Source organism: Abramis brama (genome assembly GCF_963993115.1).
Source record: "Abramis brama genome assembly, chromosome: 17".
NCBI classification, from domain to species: Eukaryota; Metazoa; Chordata; class Actinopteri; order Cypriniformes; family Leuciscidae; genus Abramis; species Abramis brama.
In genome coordinates this window covers 4,205,732-4,229,322 of record NC_139979.1, presented here as the reverse complement: position 1 = coordinate 4,229,322, position 23,591 = coordinate 4,205,732, and the positions used below count along the sequence as shown (strand labels likewise).

Below are 23,591 nucleotides of genomic sequence, written 5' to 3'. Positions count from 1 at the left end.
GTTTCTGAATTCCTTAATGAGGGAATGAACATCCCATGATAAATTGCAAACGACATGACAGAAAAAAACATTACAACATAAAAATGCATATATATTTCTATATTTTAAATTGCAAAACATTCAGAATAATCAGTGTTGTTATCATTAACTAAAACTGAAAACATTTACATTAATTGATATAATTAATAACAGAAATTAGTTAGGCAACATTTCTCATTTTCGTTCAGTTTAATTTAAGTTGAATTGCTAAAACTGAAATAAAAATATGAATTAAGTGAAAAAATATAGTAAAAAACAAAAACATCCATCAATTATACTATAACTACAATTAAAGTGAAAATTACACACAAAAAAAAGTGGTCTGAGTTTGTAAGGAGATCTAATTATGTCATTTGCAAAGCCTCATGTATTGTAAAAAATATATTAAAATATAATTTTTAAACGCTTGATTTTCTTTCTGCAAAATATATTTCTGTCTGTTGATTTTGGGGTAAAATGTGACCCAGAAAAAAATATTTTACTACTATTTTATACTAAATTCATATTCTATTATTTTCCTTTCATTAATTTCTTTTGTTGTTGTTTGAACTGTATATCTGAATGCAAACACTATGGCGATACAAATGAAAATCATTTGTCATGCTAATAAACAGCCGGACGTGTGTCTCACCTGGCGTTCTCCAGCGGCGTGAGCGTGACGTCTCCATCAGTCGTGATGTCCAGCACACAGTGCTCAGACTGAATCCCGATGCCGAACAGCTGGATGTCCTGAGATGTGTCGGCACCCACACGCGTGTGATCCTGAACACAGAGAAGAACACACACATCTCACACGTGAGCCGCTCGAAACTACACAGCACCACAGCTGTAGATTATGATGATAACCCTGTTCTGAAACATAGAGAAGCTGTCTACATAGGGAGCCTTTTAAGGCATCAAATGCATTGAGACCATAACCCTGCCACAAATAACACACTTCCAGATCGTCTTCACATTATTCGAAGGACAAAATAACAACCATCAAAGGAAGGAGTAAAGAGGGCTGTGTTTTCACACATGTGGGCTCAGTTACACACACATTGCTCTTCCAGGGGACGTTGTTTATGCCCACAGCTGCACTATTCCCTTCACATTAACATGCTAATTCAGCATTGGTATGCCAAGCCGACTGGAGGCGGCAGACAAAGGCCTGTTGTTGGTGCAGTCGAGGTCTGGCTGCTGTTCTCACAGGTCTCGATCAGCGCTCAGGGACGCTAGTACCTGCAGACGCACCTTGGACGACAGCGTTGACAGCTACGCTTCGACCTAACGAAGATTGAATCCAATCAAATATGGATGCAACATTTTTTGATTGCAGTCGTGCTTTGCATAGAGTGTGTAGTGAAAGTACTGTAGTTAGTATATTTTACTTTCATACATCTTTCTTTAGTGTGTAATGTTGCTGTTTGATCATGAAAAGGTCTGCAAATTTACGAAGCACAAAGTCCCTCCAGCGGGAGTTATTCTCTATATCAGTGTCAGTGTTTCTGAACTCCCTGAAACACCTCCATTGGAGTCTTGAGTTTTCTTCCAGGAACGAACACGTCACAATATTCCTCATTTAAATAATTCCCGCCCAAGACATATGCTAAATAAAGGGGTGGGGCCTGGTTGAGTTAGTTAGTAGTGTGTTGAAACTTGTGGTTATGGTAAGGGGCGGGACATTTCCCAAACAAACTTGAAGCAGTTGACCAATCACAACACACTGATCCAGCCGACCAATCAGAGCACATTGAGCTTTTCAGAAGGAGGGGCTTCATAGAGACAGAAACTAAACAGAGCGTTACTGACAGACTGTGAAGAGAGGAGCTGCAACAATGGAGAATATGTGAAAAATAATGTGTTTATTGAACATTTAAGAATGAAAACTTATTCTAGTAGAGCCCAAAAACTAAACCAAGACTTTGTAAAAGGGCCCCTTTTAATATGTCTATTAATTTGATTGATTGATTGATTTTGATTGATTATGTTTATTTCATTCATGGATATTTTTCCAACAAAACTTACTTCATCATACCTACATATATCATATATTTATAAAACCATGATGAAAAGGAGGCAGGATGAAGAATATCTTATATTTCCTGCCCCCTCAACAATAAGAAAAAAAAAAACCAACATATCAAAAAACTCAACATATCAAGTCCCCGTCAATCCATGACGATAACAAATGAAACAAACTAGAAACCAAAACATCAACCTGAAGCAGATTCCAAAGCAAAAGCAAACCATGATCACAACCATCATCATCATCATCATCAATTTCTATAAGTGTTCATACAAATCCATTGTTTTCTCTTTAAATCTTTTTTTAAACTGAAATATATTTTTACATTGCTTTAGTTCATTTTGCAGAGAATTCCAAACTTTCACTCCCACCACTGAAGTACACATTTGTTTTGCTGTTGTCCTTGCAGTTTGATACCTAAAATGTCCCTTTCTTCTTCCTTCATATTCTATAAGGATAAACAAGTGTTGAAGGTTTGTGGGCAATACTTTATCTTTTGCTTTAAACATAACAATAAGTGTCCGTAATTCGACCAATTCTTTAAATTTTAACAATTTAGAGCAAAAAAAAATAAGGCATTTGTGTGCTCTCTATAATCTGTTTTAAATATAATTCGTATGACTCTCTTTTGTAATAGAAAGAGTGACTTTGTGTTGCTTTGGTATGTGTTTCCCCACACCTCCACACAGTAGCTGATGTAGGGCAACACCAGTGCACAATACAAAGTTCTCAATACCTTATAATCTAACACGTTTTACCTTATTTAGTACAAAAATACTCTTAGATATCTTTTTTTGTATGTGTGAGATATGTGGTTTCCAAGTCAACCCTTCATCTAGTAGCACACCCAAAAACCTAATTTCCCTAACTTTCATTATTTTTGTTCCTGCTATTGATAGTACAATACTTTCATCTTTTTTTCTATTACCAAAAATCATAAACTTTGTTTTCTTTAGATTTAATGACAACCTATTAATATCAAACCATTCCTTCACTTTAACCATTTCTTGTTCCATACTAATTACCAATTCATTTAAGTCATTTCCTGAGAGGTAAATGTTTGTGTCATCTGTGAATAGAACAAAATTCAAATTTGCCCATTAAAACATTTTTTATTTATTGTCACTCAGTCCTTATATGTCCCTTGAGATGCATCAAAAATAAAAGAGCGTCAGGATTCCTTGCAGCCCTCAGGCAAGCGTCCAATGGAAATTAATGAGCAAAAGTAGTGCAATCAAAGTACCTTCAGGTAGTAAACCAGAAGTTCATTAAGAGCAGGATCAGCGTTCAGGTTGACCAGGAAGCATTTGTCCTCTCCGACCTTGATCCCTGATGACTCCAGAGAGATTCCCATGCTCTCCAGCTGCTTCTGACGATCCTGCAGAGACCAATGACAGCTGTCAATCAAATCCCACATGTTCTGTGAGACTGTTATCGCTCAAATGTGCTCTTTCCTTTGGTTTGTTTAATTTAAAAATCCTCTTTGTCTCAGATATTTTATTCATCCTAAATTTAGATGAGAATTTGACTAAAAAATGAGCGTTTATTGAAATCATTCTTGACAGCAAAAGTTCTCCATTTCATCTCAGTCTAGGAGAAACGACAGATATTTAAGAGAACTCATTTGAGATATCTTTTCTAAGAGAGGTTAGGCAACAATTGAGCAACAATAAACTTGTGTGCAAATTTAATTCTGCACAGCTGCACACTGACAACATCGAGACATGCAAATGAGTGTGTGCGTGTATGTGGTCCTGGTAAACCCTTCATTGGTAATTCCAAAATAGTATAGTAATACAAGCAGCTTTTGACCTTGTGGGGACATTTTTGGTCCCCATGACGAAAACGGCTTATAAATCATGTTTTTTGAAAATGTAAAAATGCAGAGCATTTTCTGTGATGGGTAGGGTTAGTGTAAGGAGAGAGAATATACAGTTTGTACAGCATAAAAACCATTATGTCTATGGAAAGTCCCCATTAAACATGAAAACCCAACGTGTGTGTGTGTGTGTGTGTGTGTGTGAGAGACACCTGTGCAATCTCCTCCGTTTTCCGGAGTTTCTCCTCCCAGGTGACCGTCATTTCCTGAATGAGCTTCTCCGACTCATGGAGTTTCTCCTTCAGCTCAGGAGCCTTCAGAGACTGACAAATACAACATAACAAACGTTATCATTAAAAGTTACGAGTCTAAACATCTCCCCATCAGTGTTATTTTAGTATCATTAATATGCTATTATAATTTTTACTAATATTTAGAATAGTTTTTTCCAAATTCACTTTAATTTAAGTTTAATTTTTTAAACTTTTAAAAAAGTTTTTATTTTATTTTTAATATATCTATATTGTTTTTATTGATTTTTATTTAGGTTTTTGTTAAGAGCTATTTTACTAATAATTGTACTAATATTTTGTAGTTTTTTATTTTTCATATTCATAGTTTTATCTGTTTTTATTTCAGTTTTAGTTTGTATTATTTTAGTACTTCAACAAACTATTTTAGCTGAAATAAAATAAGTTAAAATGTAGTAGACGATAATAACCCTGTTCCTCAAAGGGTTTAACACCGGCTCTGTTCTAAAACCTAGTGAAGCTGTCTACATAGGGAACATTTTAAGGTATCAAAGGCATGCAGCATGATGCCTTCTAAGATATCTTGTTTTAGCCAGTATCGCTTGCATCCTTGGCATAAAGGCAATTACAGAACGCATTGAGAGGAAAAAAGTTGCTGGAGAATGCAGGAAAACTGTCTATTATATATATACTGTACACATTTCATTTGCATAAAACAAAAAAGCATTATTAAAAATACACTGTTTCACTATAGACTGATGCTAGGGGTTCATGAAAAAGTTTAGAGAAACAGTGTAAAAAAAAGTTAAAATAAATAAACTAAAACTACATAAATAAAAATTAGATTTAAAATAAACAAATACATAAATAAATAAAAATTAAATAAATAATGTAGCTAACAGTATAGTACTGTAGCGAGTAGAAAAAACATATCTTCCAAATAATATTTTACACATTAATAATATTAATTTTTCACAGCAAAAATATATAGCTGCCTTTAAATTTTTAGGATGGATGTCCTAAAAATTAATATGTCGCACAAGGATGATCATATTTGGGGGTGTGTGGCATCTAAAAGCTAGAAAACCCCTGTGTCAGAGATTAATCTGAAGTCTCTGCTCACCTCAGCCTGAGAGAGCTGCACTTTCAGCTTCTCCACCTCCTCCCGGAGCTCCCTGATGATGCGGGCGTTGGGATCCTCATTGACCACGGCGTGGTTCACGATTCTCTTCGCTCGGTCGGCGTACCGCAGCGTCGACAGCGTCTCCTCGTAGTTGTCAGCGGCTGGGCTGATGGTGGCGATCATGGCCGTCTTACTGTTGCCCCCGAGATTGTCCTGTAGAAGTAGAGAGTTCAGGAACTGAAAACTCCATTCATTTCTCCATAGGGAAATAGATTTTTACTTATAAACCTTTCATTTTTTTTACTTATAGCCTTAATGTGAGCAGCCGATGATATATAACGGTGTTGAAGCTGTAAGCCCACATTATTTCAACTTATTTTTTAAAGTTATCATGTTTAACAGCTGAATTCATGGTGAAAAACTACATTACCCATAATGCTGTGCAGAAAATTCCACAAATCAGAGAGTCCAGACAAGCAAATTGCGCTAAAAGAGCTCTTTACACCCATAAAACACCACAAATTATGTAATCAAGTCACTCTCAAAACACTTAAATGTGTTAAAATACTGAAAATGTGGGAGGGTACAAATACACGCTCTAGAAGAAAAAGTTTGAGTTTGAGTTTGAGGGACAACGGATCCGTGACAAATGACTAAAAACATTGTATTATGCTGTCAGGCCAGTAGTTGGAGATGTCAATATTTTAAAGTAACACGTTTTCACAAATTCAAGTTTTTGTAGTTTACATGGAGACGATAACGGTATCATGAGCCGCTTTCAAAAGTTAGCATTTTCAGGCCCCATTGATGTGTACATGAATGGCCAAAACACGTAAGAACTTTTCAGTTTTTAGCAGAAAACGGTGTCATGTGAGTTGGATTCCCCTGGACTTTTGGGTCTATTGAACGAGCAGCTCTGACAGACGTACTAACCTTGAGCAGCCACGTCAGCACTGAGTCTCTGTACGGCACAAACTTGCTCTTGCCTTTCCCTGCACACTGATCAGCCAGAGCAGAGATCACACAGCCCAGCGTGGTCAGAGACCTGGACACACAGAAAACACCAGACGAACATCACAGACTCATTAAAGGGAGGGGCGGAAATAAAGCTGCATGGTTAGCTGATTTTTATATGATTTTATTATATATATTTTTTCAATTAAAGTAGGGATTCCCAAACTAATAGACCGTATAAGTAGTTTTATAGACCCAAACTATATGGATAGTGGTCACATGACATGCAGGTAATCACAAACAAATATTTTTAGTAAGTGTAAATTTTTAGTTATTGTTTTTAAATTCAAAAGATTAATTTTAATTCAACATTTGATTTATACATTCTTAGTTTTGTTATTGTATTTTTTTATTATTTATTTTAATTTTCCATTTTTAAGATTTATTAAATTTTTATTAAGTGTTTTATTTTTCAATCATTTCTTTTAATTTGTCATTTTTTATTTAATAAACTTTTAGTTGGTATTTTTCTTTGTTTTTCTTTTTAAAAAACTTGACATTTCATGATTTAATTAATGTTTAGTTAGTATTTTTATTTTAATTGTTTTTATTTTTAAATTATTTATTTTAAGTCACCATTTTTATGATTTAATAAATTCTTATTAGGTGTTTTATTCTGATTGTTTTTATTTTAATTTGTTTATTTTAATTTGACATTTTTATGATTAAATAATAATAAAATATGTGTATTATTTAGATTTTTTTTAATAAAATTATTATTTTTTTAGTTTAGTTTATTTCATTTTAATTTGACATTTTTACGATTTAATTCATTATTCATTTTTCTATCAACTCACTCCTTGCAGTTCCCTCACAAACTCCAGTTTTGGAAACCCTGAATTAGAGGATCCATCATTGCGGATGCAATGATGCAATTAATGGATGCTATATTTTTCATTTAGCATCTATTAACCTTCCATTTGAAGATGCTCTTATTCATGTAGGTTTGTAAAGACACCTGCTTTATTCTCTTCTTTATTCGTTTTGTTGATCCTATCCTGTTATCCTTTATTCTTTCATCCTGGCTTAAGTTCCCAGACTGCATACTACAAACTGTCGACATATTGTTTTTTCAATCATTATAAGCAAGTGACACATTTCCTCTGAAAAGTCAAGAGTGCTCTTGTCTGACCTGTTGATGTTGCTTCCTTCCTTCAGTCTCTCTCCCGCAGCTCCAGTCTTGGACACGCGCTCGCTGCCGGCCAGATCAACCAGACTGATCTTGCTTACTTTCTCTCCAGAATTCTGCGTTCGCACACAAACACAGACATAAAAGCAAGTATTACAATCAACAACTTCCTAAATCAGCACAACTCAGCCCAATATGTGTCTGGTAAAGATCAGGGTCCAAAATGAACACTTAACACGCATTTACTGAATATTAAACGTTATTAGGAACTGCAAACAAAGTTACTGCATTATTTAAATCATATTTAAGAATGATAATCTGATGATGTGATGTGATCTGCTATGACTTTTGAAGTGAAGTTAGGATGAATGATGTTTTTGTGACAGATGAGTGATGAAGACTGACTCATATACAGTAGTGGCCAAAAGTCATGTTTAGCTTAGGAATATTGAAATCTTCACCCTTTATTCGAATTATTACAAATTTGTTAAAGATTTTGTAATCATATTGCATAATTGTGCTTGAAGTCAATTGTTTTATTTGTGATAACGCAATGAAACATGCCAAATTGTCCCGACATCATTTTATTTATACAAAGAAATTATGAACATGCAAAAACAGGAGAGAACCAACCAAATATTAATAACTGATTATGTTGTAGTCAATCTATGCTTTTTCCTGTGAGCTTTTTGTTTTTCTATGCATTTGTTTGCATAGTAAAATAAAACCTGTAGCTGTAGTTTGCGATTTTTGACAAATAATTTTGTCAGATAAATACCTTAATCAAGTTTAGTGTTTTGTTTTTCCCTCATATTTAAAATATTACAAAATAATAATAATATTTTCCTCATATTTAATCAAACTTGTAGGGTCATTAAAAACAAATCTCCCCTCCAGACATAAACTTTTGCCCACTATGTGAAAGACTAATAAACTAAACTGTTCAATAATTTGTTTATCATTAGGGACAAAATATACTGTAATAAAAACATCGGAAGCTTCATTTCCCATATATCTGCACAATTTCAATTGGATAACTGTGATTGAGTGAACCACCGACCCCCGACTGCAGGTCGTAGAGTGTTTGCGTGACGATGACGCTGAAGACGGCGTGCGAGCGACTGCTCTCCTCGTTCATGTTGGTGGCGGCTACAGTGCGGGATTTGTTCCCCTCCGACATCAGAGATTCAATGTCCTGAGTTGGTGAGAAATGAGAGAAAACACGCAAATAAATTGCAAACATCTTTTCAACAGGGAACGTTCTCAGAACTTTGGCTAATGTTCTGGAAGGTTCTCTCATACAGTGAGGAAAATAAGTATTTGAACACCCTGCTATTTTGCAAGTTCTCCCACTTGGAAATCATGGAGGGGTCTGAAATTGTTATCTTAGGTGCATGTCCACTGTGAGAGACATAATCTTAAAAAAAAAATCCAGAAATCACAATATATGATTTTTTAACTATTTATTTGTATGATACAGCTGCAAATAAGTATTTGAACACCTGTCTATCAGCTAGAATTCTGACCCTCAAAGACCTGTTAGTCTGCCTTTAAAATGTCCACCTCCACTCCATTTATTATCCTAAATTAGATGCACCTGTATGAAGTCGTAAGCTGCATAAAGACACCTGTCCACCCCATACAATCAGTAAGAATCCAACTACTAACATGGCCAAGACCAAAGAGCTGTCCAAAGACACTAGAGACAAAATTGTACACCTCCACAAGGCTGGAAAGGGCTACGGGGAAATTGCCAAGCAGCTTGGTGAAAAAAGGTCCACTGTTGGAGCAATCATTAGAAAATGGAAGAAGCTAAACATGACCGTCAATCTCCCTCGGACTGGGGCTCCATGCAAGATCTCACCTCGTGGGGTGTCAATGATCCTAAGAAAGGTGAGAAATCAGCCCAGAACTACACGGGAGGAGCTGGTCAATGACCTGAAAAGAGCTGGGACCACCGTTTCCAAGGTTACTGTTGGTAATACACTAAGACGTCATGGTTTGAAATCATGCATGGCACGGAAGGTTCCCCTGCTTAAACCAGCACATGTCAAGGCCCGTCTTAAGTTTGCCAATGACCATTTGGATGATCCAGAGGAGTCATGGGAGAAAGTCATGTGGTCAGATGAGACAAAAATAGAACTTTTTGGTCATAATTCCACTAAACGTGTTTGGAGGAAGAAGAATGATGAGTACCATCCCAAGAACACCATCCCTACTGTGAAGCATGGGGGTGGTAGCATCATGCTTTGGGGGTGTTTTTCTGCACATGGGACAGGGCGACTGCACTGTATTAAGGAGAGGATGACCGGGGCCATGTATTGCGAGATTTTGGGGAACAACCTCCTTCCCTCAGTTAGAGCATTGAAGATGGGTCGAGGCTGGGTCTTCCAACATGACAATGACCCGAAGCACACAGCCAGGATAACCAAGGAGTGGCTCTGTAAGAAGCATATCAAGGTTCTGGCGTGGCCTAGCCAGTCTCCAGACCTAAACCCAATAGAGAATCTTTGGAGGGAGCTCAAACTCCGTGTTTCTCAGCGACAGCCCAGAAACCTGACTGATCTAGAGAAGATCTGTGTGGAGGAGTGGGCCAAAATCTCTCCTGCAGTGTGTGCAAACCTGGTGAAAAACTACAGGAAACGTTTGACCTCTGTAATTGCAAACAAAGGCTACTGTACCAAATATTAACATTGATTTTCTCAGGTGTTCAAATACTTATTTGCAGCTGTATCATACAAATAAATAGTTAAAAAATCATACATTGTGATTTCTGGATTTTTTTTTTTAGATTATGTCTCTCACAGTGGACATGCACCTACGATGACAATTTCAGACCCCTCCATGATTTCTAAGTGGGAGAACTTGCAAAATAGCAGGGTGTTCAAATACTTATTTTCCTCACTGTAGTTATGAACAAACGTTCTTCCAGTAACATTAAAGGGTAACTCTCGCCAAAATTGAACCTAGGCTCTTTTTGTTAATCTACCCGAGTCAAACTTTCGTGTAAAAGCATGAAAAGAATGGAAACGCCACTTTTAAGATTTTTAGGTTTCGTTTTAGGTCAAAATGCCTTTTGAATGGGAGTGCTTGGGGCACGACTATGATAGCATCAAAATCGCTATTTTTAAAACACTAAGAAGGCTCGACACAACATGAAACTTTGCTTGAAGTATCACCAGAGGCTCTACACATGAACTCCAGCATTGAGAACATTGTTTGTGTACACAAAGTTTACTAAAAAGTTTACTAAAAAGAAAGGTTTTGTACGACTCACTTTATCAGTTAGTGTTTCCGGTGGCTGGAATTTTGTCAGTCAAAAGTAGTCGATCTCCGAATGCAACGTAACATGAGGAGAGTAAAGATGGAAAGCTCCTAAAGCTTGTTTCCATATAAATTCACGGATAATTTTTTTTATCTAAGTTATCATGCTTTTCAATGAAATTACAAGTTCATGACATTTCCTCATATGGACTGATCATTACGTTGCATTCGGAGATCGACTACTTTCGACTACGGAGATCGATCTACTCGGGTAGATTAACAAAAAGAGCCTAGGTTCAATTTTGGCGAGAGTTACCCTTTAAAATAACGTTCCTTTAAAGTTATCTGGTCTTTAATAATGTTCTCATAATGTTAGCACAAAAAACTTTATTTATACATTGCTCATAAAATGTTTTTTCTGAAACTTTTTTTAATGTTACTACTTATTTCAGAATGTTTAGAGAACATTGAAAAGTAACATTCTCATAATGTTTGCAAAATTCTAAAATGGAATGTGGAATTCACATAACCAGGAAAAAGCATTTTTAAAGGAATTTGTAAAATGTCACATAGTTCAGTGTAAGCGGAAAGAGTGAAAATGACACATTTCTAATCCACATCAAAATGTGATTTGGTCTGTCATTTAACTTTTTTTCTTGCTGTTTGAACTACAAGGAACTGTGTCTGTCTGAATAAAGCCTATATGACACTGTCAGGGACAGACAAAGGCCTCCTACAGAAGTTCAAGAGAAACACCTCAAACAAAGTTAAAACTTTAATGTAACATTAAAACAACTGAGACTTTCATGAATCTCCTGAGGTAATATTTCAGGAGAAAATATGATGTTCACCTCGAAGCTCATCACAGCCAGCTGAGAGAGCCCGTCCACATACGGACCCAGGACTTTATGTTCCCTGACCTTCAGAGACTGTCTGCTCCTGTATGCAAAGAAGAGAATAAATGTGAGAAAATACCATTACAGTTTCATTAGCCCTTTATTAAAGGTCCCTTCCCTAGACGCCGATTCACAATCTTCCTCTGGTTTGAGCCTCTTGACAGTATCTTATGTGTTTCGGAGTAGAGCATGTCATTTATTAATATATATATATAACAAAACAAAAAGAGAAAATGATAAAAAAATTAAATAAAAATAATAATTTATAAAAGGCAAAAATAAAAATCTGAATTGAAAATGCAAAGTATAAAATTGTAAAGAAAAACGTTAAAAAACAACCCAAAGTGACATAATTAAGCCATAAAAAATAATTTACTAATAAAATTGTAAGGAATAATACATTTTAAACAATATACTATAAATAATACAGGAGATAACAATAAAAAAATTAAAGATACAAAATTGAAATAAATAAATAAATAAAAATAGAAGATGTAAAGCAAAAAATTATAACAAATAAAAAAGTAAAACATTTGTAAAAGTTAAACTAAAAAACAAAATTAATGTTTAAAGCAGGACATGACAAAATTTGCTAATTAAATTATAACTATTAATTAATACAAACATTATAAAGCACAAAATACAAAAAAATGTAATTCATGTATAAAATGTAAAAATTATTGATTTAAAAAAGGCACAAATGAAAAACAGAATTGAAAATGTAAAGAATAAAATTGTAACAAAAAATAAACGTCTAAAAAATACAAAATAAGGCCATAAAGTTGTAAAAATAGGACATGAAACAATTTACTAATTAAATTATAACTATAAATAAAAATGTATATATAGCACAAAAATGTCAAATATAAAAACTGTAACATAAAAAAAAGAAAAACTTGATCAATTTAAACTTGAAAAATAATTGAAATTTTGTAAAGCCATAAAAAATAGGAAGTGATGTACTTTAAGTTAACTGAAAGCACCAGCACATCTGAGTGTGAAAACCAGTGCTGTAAACTCTCACTAGATGGTGCAGACGCGCGTGTGTGTGTGTGTCTGTGACAGATCAATGACTGTGAACAACCTTCACACAGCCTGCAGATTTAAACACAGCTTCTGTGGATCCTGTAAATGTGATTCTCCACACCTGTGTGAACTTGAGGAGAGCTGAGAACTTTCTGTGCCCACTGTATGTTATGAATCCGCTCACCCTTTGGGATCCAGCAGGTCTCTGACTTTTTCATTGTAGATCTCCATGAACGAGACCTCCACCTTAAAGGAATGGGCCTCGTTCTGCTCTTTGGAGACCCTCTCGAACAGCGAGCAGCAGAGTCTCGGGATCAGGCCTGGCTGCTCTCCATTGCCCATCATTGAGAAGGATTTCCCAGAGCCTGCCAGACCACCAACACAACGTTTCAAAGGTTAGAAGACATTCTGTCACCCAGCAGGCGTGTTCGCACACGTCAGCCCGCATGTCAAGCTTGTGCTGGAGGACAAAACGCCGGTCTGAGAACTAGAACAGGAAGGCAGAGGAAAGACAGACACTGAGCGATTCAACACAACAGCAATGATTGGAAACGCAGAAGCTTCCTGTTCATGAACGCTGAAACATCAGGTTGTTCAATTATTCAATGTATTCTGCTTTTACAGATTTGAACATTGAAAAAATTGAAAATTGAAAAAAAAAAAAAACTAGTTTATTCATTACAGATAATTTTCATCTGATGTGCATGGTCAAGATAAAATAATTTAAAAAAATACAATAAAAAAATATATTATATTTAAAAAAAAAAAATAACTGAAGTCTTAAAGAACTGAAATAAAGGAAAAAAAAATGTAATTTGCATTTTTTTTATAATTATTATTTATGTAATAAAAAATAAGATTCAATATTTTTCTATTGTTTGTTTAATGCTTTTTGTCTTAAATGTTTAGACTAAAAGTAGAAAATGATAAATTGTAAAAAAAATTCTTTGCATAAAAATAATCAATTAAATATAAATAAATATGTTTTATAATATATATATATTTTATATATATATATATATATATATATATATATATATATATATATATATATATATATATATATATATATATATATATATATATATATATATATTTTTTTTTTTTTTTTTATACAAAGAAAAAAATTCAGATTGACTCTTGTTACTTTATGACTCTTACTTTATGAATTTTCTTAGAACTAACTAGAAATAATTATTTAAAAAGAAAATGATAATTGAGAATAGTACGAATTTGAAGTGAAAATGTGCTTTAATTGTCATTAAAAAAATGCACCAAAAAATTAAATAAAAATATGTTGGCATGAAATGTGACCTGGACATGTTTTTGTGACATTCATCAGTCCACCGTAAAACAAGGTGAAACGGGGAATTCCTAGTTGTGTGATTTTATAGTGTGAAACATATATAGTTATGTCTCGCAGGGCTCTTATATGCTCTCATGCCAATAAATGAGCATCTATTCATGTCTTTCAATGAAACGGATGTCACTATCAGCAACAAAAAGCACCTTTGCAAAAGATCATATATTGTTTCCTCTGTGTTTCTCTCTGTAACAGTACCTGTTTGTCCATAGGCAAAAATGCAGGCGTTGTATCCTTGAAATGCGTTTTCAAGTATTCCCTCCCCAAGGCACTTGAACACGACCTCCTGACCTGCAAGACAAATACATGAAACTATGAAAACCACAACATTAAAGGGGTGGTTGAATTCACTTTTCTAACTTTAGTTAGTGTGGAATGTTGCTGTTTGAGCATAAACAACATTTGCAAAGTTACAACGCTCAAAGTTCAAAGCAAAGGGAGATATTTGCTTTTAAAAAAATCGCTTTTTAAGGACTACAACAAACGGCTGGTAGAGACTACACTACATTCCTCCTGGGTTAGTGACATCACGAACTCTAGAATTTACATAAACCCCGCCCCCTGAACACGATTTATAGATTATCAAGACAGAATATGCTAATGAATGACTAGAAGATAACTACACATCAGCTACATAAATTCATCAACTAACCATTCAGAAATGTCCTGTTGCGTCTACATGTTGTCACTTCTTCTTGAGTCTCTCCATCTTTCTGACTCCGGTTTGAACATAAAAGGCTAAACGTTTTTGAAATTTTCAGTGCATGTGTGTGTGAGTGCAAGCTGTTGTAGCTCCGCCCTCTGTGCCGGGAGCAGTAGCTCATTTGCATTTAAAGGGCCACACACAAAACGGTGCGTTTTTGCTCACCCTCAAAAAGTGACAGTTTTAACATGCTGTATAAAAATATCTGTGGGGTATTTTGAGCTAAAACTTCACATACACACTCTGGGGACATCAGAGACTTATTTTACATCTTGTGAAAAGGGCATTATACCACCCCTTTAAAATGCGAACAACATCTTCTCGCTCTGATCTCCGTACTGTACAAGAAGGAACAATTCACCGCTGAGCAACAAAGGGATCTCCACATTTCTCATTTCCTTTCCTCTAAAAAGAAATCCCTCGAGCCCTCCCACAAAAACCTCCAAAATAAGCGGTGTGAATGCGGAAAAGGGCCGCATGATGTGTTCGTGCTTCGGTGAGGCCGAGATGCACAGTTCTCCACATTCATGGTGAATCAGCCAGCTGTGCAGAGAGCTAAATAAAGACGGCCCTCAAGCGCTTTCATCCGCACAAACCGCCTGTTGTTTCTGAGCACCAATGCAGCTCGTGCAGTTCATGCACAGGAACTCAAATGCTCGTCACACAATGTGTCTGAACAGCGGTGGGACATCTGATGCATGAAACCCTTCAGACTGGAGATCTTTTGTTGATCGTCACAACTCATTAACCCTGTTTAAGTGACGAGTAATAGGGCATTAAGCAATTACTTTTTCCATTCACTTTTTATCACAGATAGAGAGAGAATTCATAAAGCTGAACATAATGTGTTGCAGAAACTTACTTTGATGTTAAACATCCTCATCTCACTAGAAAAGTAAAGTCCATAAAGACAAACTCTGAATGTTTAAAATGAAAACTAACACTGAACTAAAACTACAATTGAAACGAACACTTTACAATAAGGTCTCATTATGCATTTACTAACATTAGCCAACAGTGAGCAATACATTTGTTACAGTATTTATTAATCTTTGTTGACATTAATTAATAAAAATACATTGTTCAGCTCAGAATCATTAAATAATATCAAGATACAATCTTTCGATTTTAATAATGTATTAGTAAATGTTGAAATTAACATTTAGTTTAATAAATACTTTACAAATATTTTTTATTATAAGTCAGTTAACTAATGTAGTTTACTAATGGAACCTTATTGTAAAGTGTTACCAATAAATTAAACTAGTAAAATAGCAGTATTTAAAAAAAGATGACAAAAGCTAACTAAAAATGACCCAAAATTACAAAGAAACTGAAAATACTAAAATAAAAACGAATTCAAAATATTAATAAAAACTAAAATAGTAGATAAATACTAAAACAACACTGTGACAGACTCCGTCTAAAGTAAGATATGGTTAAACTTTTTTAATCCCATAAGAGAAATGTCTATGCCAGAATGCTCAAATAAAAATGTAGATATATTCACATAAAAAACAAAACAAATTAATAAGCCACCTATCAAAAAAGACAATAATAATAAATAGAAAACATATAAAATATATTGCACATGCAAGTAAGGTACTGCCCAAAAAAATACATGAACAATTTACATCACTCAATAAAAAATAAAAAAAACAACTGTAAGGAAATTAGCTGATGGAATTTAATATATAAATACCCAAAGCATCAAGTTAATTTGATTTTATAGCAGAAAAAAGCGCTTGTGAAAAAACAGAAAAAATAGGAATTTCCCAAAGCATCCATCATTAATTTGACTGTACAGGCCTGTATAAAACCCTGTAACTGCACATTATCCTTCCTAAAAGACTTTAATAACCAGTGTGTCTGTGTGAGTCAACATCACATTCACTCACACTTATATCCAATAGACTGTAAGATTGAAAGATGAAAGAACCAGATCCATGTAAGAACATGTTTGCAAAGTCATTAGTTTGTCAGCCAGGCTTTATTTTGGCAGACTTAAACAGAGAGACCTGACTTGAGGAACCATGTCAATGTGCGGCATTATAGTGTGGGGTTTCAGACAGATACTTCACTGACAATAACAAAAACAACACTGAGCAGAAATAAATATTCAACTTTGTTTTCTGCGTTATGTCTGATCTCCAGTTTTGCATGTAATATGCATCAGACGGTCAGTGAACACCACAGCATAACCAGTACCAGGCCTAAACTAGCCTGGACCAGCATGAGGATTTAGTGTGATCCAAGCTGCTTTTCTCAGACCCCACCCTGGGAACGGCACATTGTGTGTCCGTGTTATTTCCAGGGCTTTCCATATTACAATACCAAAAATAATCCATAATTATTATGCAGGTGTGACTCTATCGAGCACAGTGAGGGGAAAGTGATTCTGTGTGGACGTGTTAAAGAGTGACTCACCGGCGTACTTCGGGATGTTGGACTCATCCATGGACCAGAAGCAGTGGTCGAAGGCAAACACCTGCAGAGACAGAGAGATGCATGATATAACACGCTCCTCATGATGCTGGTCAGGCCTCAGACAGACAAAAGAAGACTTCATGTGTTTTATACCTGACACACACACACACACACACACATAACATGATTCTGCTTGTCTTGAACACGCTGAGTGAATGAGAATGGGAAAACAGCCCTCAACATCACTATTTTATGGCACTATTAAAAGAAAAGGTTCTATATAGAAACTTGAAGGCTTCTGTCAGGTACTTCACATATAGAATGGGATACTTTTACTTTGTCAGCCAGGCTTTATTGAATATGGATTTAGTTTTAATTGATTTAGTTCTAATTAAATTTTATGAATTAAGCAGCTCGTTTAAACATTAAAGGATTATGCAATCATTTAAGACATTTTTCCTTATATAGAACATTTTTGGCATAAAGGCTTCGAACCTTAGGGTGTAGAACCTCATTGGTCCTTTTCATAGTTATTTTTAAAGCTACACTGTGTAGGATTTTCTCCCATCTAGCGGTGAAATTGTTTATGACTACCAACTGAATATAGTACTTTCTAGCCCCTCCCATTCCGAGGGCGTTTTAACTCTTACGGTGGCCGTATTATTTCAAATCTGCCGGCAGTCGCGAGTAATCTCCCCCTCGCATTCGTCACGGTGCCACTGAGTGTCAAAACGCGAAAGGCGAAGCTTGAATTTCCAGGTATGTCCCTCTTTGGCGAATGTATTTTCAAGATGGAGACGCAACATGGCTGCCACCATTCGAGCGACTCGCTAGTATGTATTCTAAATGGCAGATTCTACGCTTACGAGAATACTTGATTAGTTGGTAGAAGTAATTACACATTAATGAGTACATATCATTTTGAAAGAACAAAGTGTTTTTTGCTAAGAATCAACTTAAAAAATGACACAGTGTAGCTTTAAAGTCAATATGAAATCCAAATTCACCTATTTACTTTAAGCCACATAACATCCACTTTTCACGACTCTTACTATTCCCAATAGATATAATCAAGTGCTATCCTCTCTTTTATCACTAAATATCCTGTTTTACTCACTACATAATACATAACATTATGGAAGTAAAATAGGTTGCAAAATGGATTTCATAATGACTTTTATATTCATTCCTGTAGCTCAAACAGTTGATCACTCTACTTGCAACACCAAGGTCATGGGTTTGATTCCCAGGGAATGCATTAACTGATAAAGTGTATACCTTGAATGCAGTCACTTTGGATAAAAGCGTCTCTAAAATGCATGAATATAAATATACATGTTTATCCAAGACAGAACCAGATTAAATGGAAATGTGTCTCCTGAGAAAAAGTCCCTATTAATCTCACACATCTCCTTCCTCAGTTCTCAATTTGTACTTTGCACCTAAAGTCTGTGATCAAAAGAGATCTCTATATGAACTCAAACATTTCTCATTCATTATTTTCTTAAAATACTATTTCAGTCTTTTTACTTCAAAATTGTGTTTAGTTCAATCTTTTACTTTATAATGTGTAATTAATTGTGAAATTTACTAGCAATTTCTGAGTGAAAATTGTCTCTACACCAAATGTTTTTTTTTTTACATAGTCTGTTTTAATTTCTCATAAGGCATTTTACAAGAAACAAGCTTAAACTTAAATTAAACATATTTAAAAAAAAGTCTCCTGAGCTCTAAAGGAGCAACATCTCCTGAGAAACATTCTTACGGTGCTTGTGTACAGCAACAGTCTTCGTGAAGACACAGTTAATTAGATACATAAATCTGGAGACAGTGGAATAAATTCCTGCTTTGGTGACACATGTTTCCAGAGCGACCGGCCCTGTGGATCCGTACGGGAGCAGGGATACAAGCCTGCTAGTAAGAGTTTCCCTTATCTCACATCCTGAACAATGCAGAATTGTTAATGCATAAACTATTTTCGCCCTAGATGTTGTATAAGATATTAAAGGCAACCTATTATGCCCTTTTTCTCTGTTTTTGGTCTCTACTAGAAACATTTTTCATGCTTGAATGTACAAAACACATTATTTTTCACATATTCTCCATTGTTGCAGTCTGTCAGTAACGCTCTGTTTAGTTCTTGTCTCTATGAAGCCCCTCCTTCTGAAAAGCACAATGTGCTCTGATTGGTCGGCTGGATCAGTGTGTTGTGATTGGTCGAGCGATTCGAGCGTGTTTGGGAAATGTCCCGCCCCTTACCATAACCGCCAGTTTCAACACAATACAAAAGTAACTCAACCAGGCACCGCCCCTTTATTTAGCATATACCTTGGATGGGAATTATTTAAATGAGGAATATTGTGACGTGATCGTTCCCTTACAAACTTACAAAAAAACTTACGACTACAATCGAGGCGTTTTTTCATGCTCAAACAGCAACATTACACACTAAAGACAGTTGAAAATGTTAAAAAGCACTTCAGGACCCCTTTAAGGCCCAGATTACTGTATGTGTTTTATATAAGTCTATACAGTCTTGTTCCAAATTCAACAAAATCCTCCAATGTACTTGTAGAGGATTTAAAGGGTGCAAAATGTTTTTTTTGTAGCGATACAATAGAAGAACTTTGGGACTAGCAGTTCATAGCAATTCAGATTGCAGTTCTTAAAAGAACCATTTTTTTCTTAGTGTGAAGAACATTTTAATAATCTAAAGAACCTTTTTCCACTATTAAAAACCTTTTGTGGAATAAAAATCATAAATGCCAATACCTTTATTTTTCAGAGTGACTTTCTTAACTTTTAAATTCATATTGTTTCCATATTTTGACTGAATAAGAAAAGCTGTTTTACGTGTTTTGCAGTGATATAGTGCGACATGTTTTATGAGCGCATGAGTTTTCTCTCTCTCTGGAGATCACTGGGAAACAGACTCTCTCATCTGTAAAATCAGACTGACCCAAATGTTCTCTGATTAAGAACAGAGAACGAAAACACTGGAAACACGCGTGAAGAACACTGGGCGTTCTCTGATTGCAGTCTGAAGAGGAGGAAATAACAATAAATATCTCCAATTATCTGATCGGATACACTTTTCTTTTTTCAAAAATAGTTCTGCAATTATTTATTCATTCAATTCAATATTTAAAAAAAAATCTGAATTGCTTTCAGAGAGGGTTGAATATAATTTTGACTATCTTGAATACAAGTGTATTGTAACTAATTCAAATTTATTGAAGTGTACGCATTTATGTACGATTAATCAGCTGATATTTCACAGTCGGAGTTAATGCACTACCGTTCAAGTTTGGTGTCAGTAAGATTTTTAAATGTTTTTGAAAGAAGTCTCTTATGCTCAACAAGGCTGCATTTATTTGATCAGTAATAACAGTAAACATTGCAAAATATTATTACAATTTAAAATAAGGGTTTTCTATTGTAATGTATTTAAAAGCGTAATTTATTCCTGTGATCAAAGCTGAATTTTCAGCATCATTACTCCAGTCTTCAGTGTCACATGATCCTTCAGAAATCATTCTAATGTGATTATTTGATGCTCAAGAAAAATGTATTATAATATCGATGTTGAAAACTGTTGTGCTGCTTCATATTTTTGTGGAAAACTATGTTACATCTTCTTTTTCAGGATTCTTTCATGAATAGGGAGTTCAAAAGAACAGCATTTATTTTGAAATAGAAATATTTTGTAACATTATAAATGTCTTCACTGTCACTTTTGATCAATTGAATGCATCCTTGCTGAATAAAAGTATTAATTTCTTTAAAAAACAGCAACTATTCAGTAGTTCAGGCCAATAATCATTTCTGCTTATCCAGCAAACAGTAATGTTAGTCGTGTAATATTGCTGACTTCAGTGTTAAAGTGCAATCTATATATATATATACAGTACTGTGCAAAAGTCTTAGGCATGTTAATACATTTCCAAGCATTCTTTTTGCCATTAATTGTAATAATCCAGTGAGATTTGTGTATGTACAAGGAGTCTGACAACAGCCGGTATGATCTGATCTCACCATCATCGAGTCCGTCTGTGATTACATGAAGAAACAGAAAAAACTGAGACAGACTAAATCCAGAAGAACTGCGGGAACGTCTCAGAGAAGCTTGAAGAAGCGTTTATATCTTATAAAAGATATAAATAACTGACTTAAAACCATTTTTTTTGGGGGGGGGGGGCATATTAACTTAGGCATATTAACATGCCTAAGACTTTTGCACAGTACTGTAGTCTACATAATCTTATACAGAAAGGAGGAGAATTTGCATTAAAATTCATGTCAATAACTCCATTTAAATATGCATGGCACAGTTTTATAGACAGAGCCAAGTTTAACAGTTAGTGAATTCGGCACAGTGCATTTTGAGTAATTTCCTTTCCGCTTGGCGTAAGCGAAGAAACGCTTTCCAGTAATCGGCACTACGCTTCTGATTGGGTCACTGGTTGAAAAAGGGAAAAAGCTGGAATGGTGTTGCTCAGCATTAGTCTGCACTGCAGTCGGTCTGCCGGGCACAATAGCAGCGCTGCGTCTGCGAGCGAGAGAGGGAGACGAGCGCTGCAACAATGCAGCTTTGAATGTGTGTACACTGGCCCTGTGTGTCCCTCGCTGCCTCACACATTGTAGCTCTTTGTGGTTGTTCACGAGATCTTAGAGGCCTGACACATTCACACAGACGCTTATCCCCGTCTGATGACCCACCGGAAGGATGGAGGAGCTCAAATGCATCTTTGACTGCATGTGGAAACACTTTAACGTGAAAAGTGTGTTGTTAACCATGTAAAGCCTGACATATGTCAGAAAAATCTCTGTTTTTGAAATGGGAAAAATTATTGAACCTTTAAACTAAAATATTTTTGAAAAAAATGTAAGTTTGCATATGTGTTTTTGGTTGAATATCATGTTTGACACATCAGGCTTTTATGGCTCATATAGTGTGATAAAGTTAGATTATGGAAAAAACACCAAGTTTATTCAGAGGCCCAAACTGAGCAAAATTATACAATTTGGTGCAGTTGCTCATATTAATATGGCCAAAAAGATGAAATTCTGATTTTGTAAATCAATGATATATTTATATTACAGACCACTTACATGAAATGCATATAAATAACAGTCGTCACTCTATATCTGCCATTAATATGTCTTAGTAAACTATATTTATTAAAAGCTTAGTTTTATGATCAAAGCTCTGTAGTTATATAATGTAATGCAATACAATGATGATTGAGATGAACAAATAAATCTTCCTCAAAAGCCTGATGGATCATATTTGATACTCACATTTGAACATGATTAAAAAAAAAGAAAAAAAAGAAGATGTATGTATAATCAAGTAAACCTAGGATGAGACCTATTCAGAGAGACATTAAAAATGGAACAGAATTGTAAGTAATTCACAACTATATTGCTGTAGCTGTAATATGAAAATTTATAAATATTAATATGCACATAAAGATGTGTGATAAACAGAAGAAATGTTTTGTCTTACCTTTGGCTGTTTTCTGAGTGTGAAGAGGTGATAGTGGCACATCAGGACCGGAAACAGTTTCCATAAAGACAAATAAAGAACAAAGCGCACAATCAACAGCATTATTTTACAAGGCATTAATAATTGAGCCAGTAAACCTTCCTCAGAAATGGCTCATTCAGCAAAGAAAAAAAAAAGAAAAAATAGTTTGGAGTGAGGGGGGGGGGTTTTCAACAAAAAAATGTACACTTGTATTCATCAAGGATGCATTAAATTGATCAAAAGTGACAGCAAAGACATTTATATTGTTACAAAAGATTTATATTTCAAATAAATGCTGGAATATCAACATTGAACTGGAGTAATGATGCTGAAAATTCAGCTTTGATCACAGGAATAAATTACATTTTACAATATATTCACATAGAAAACAGCTCTTTTAAAATTGTAATAATATTTTACAATATTACTGATTTTACTTTCTTTTTTATCCAAAAAAAATGCAGCCTTGGTGAGCAGAAGAGGCTTCTTTCAACCTGAACTTTTGAATGTGTACATTTCTCCTTCAGCAAATGATTAATTACCAACTAAAACACATTTCATTTGTCATGATTTCATTCACAAATGGTTTTCTAAGACTCTTAAAACAGAGAATCTCTGCTTCTGAAGAACATACAGATGTGATAATACAGTATTACATTTTGTTTGTTTAATAATTTAGTATAATATAGACACATACAAACTGCAACACTTGTCAATAACAGTGAAAAGCAACAAGCATCATGAAATGAAGATGAGCTTACATCAACACAACAAATAACGGCAACACTTTCTTTTAAGTTGACGTAGTTACACTTTACCACATGCGCTTACTATAGTAATAACAGGAAATGATGCATAATTACAAGCAACTAACCATAAACCAAACCCTAACCATAACTCTATAGTAAGCACGTGTAGTTGATAAATACGTCACCTTAAAATAAAGTGAAAAAAAACACCACCAACAATCCTATTATGGCAATGCATGATGGGTGCTCT

The 23,591-nt window shown here is 34.9% G+C and overlaps 1 protein-coding gene across 5 annotated transcripts in view; it reads right to left on the bottom strand.

Annotated features, from left to right (window-relative positions):
- The window catches only part of kif13a (kinesin family member 13A), a 74,575-nt gene that overhangs the window by 27,719 nt on the left and 23,265 nt on the right, over window positions 1-23,591 (bottom strand). For all 5 annotated transcript variants that reach the window (XM_084089439.1, XM_084089442.1, XM_084089440.1 and 2 more), the window contains exons 3-14: window positions 22,572-22,584; window positions 17,063-17,123; window positions 14,131-14,223; window positions 12,754-12,934; window positions 11,499-11,586; window positions 8,444-8,578; window positions 7,387-7,499; window positions 6,174-6,285; window positions 5,241-5,453; window positions 4,079-4,189; window positions 3,291-3,425; window positions 671-801 (exon numbers count right to left, since the gene is read on the bottom strand). In XM_084089439.1, the coding sequence (XP_083945565.1) occupies window positions 671-801; window positions 3,291-3,425; window positions 4,079-4,189; window positions 5,241-5,453; window positions 6,174-6,285; window positions 7,387-7,499; window positions 8,444-8,578; window positions 11,499-11,586; window positions 12,754-12,934; window positions 14,131-14,223; window positions 17,063-17,123; window positions 22,572-22,584 (1,386 nt within the window). The remainder of the gene's footprint in view (window positions 1-670; window positions 802-3,290; window positions 3,426-4,078; window positions 4,190-5,240; window positions 5,454-6,173; window positions 6,286-7,386; window positions 7,500-8,443; window positions 8,579-11,498; window positions 11,587-12,753; window positions 12,935-14,130; window positions 14,224-17,062; window positions 17,124-22,571; window positions 22,585-23,591) is intronic.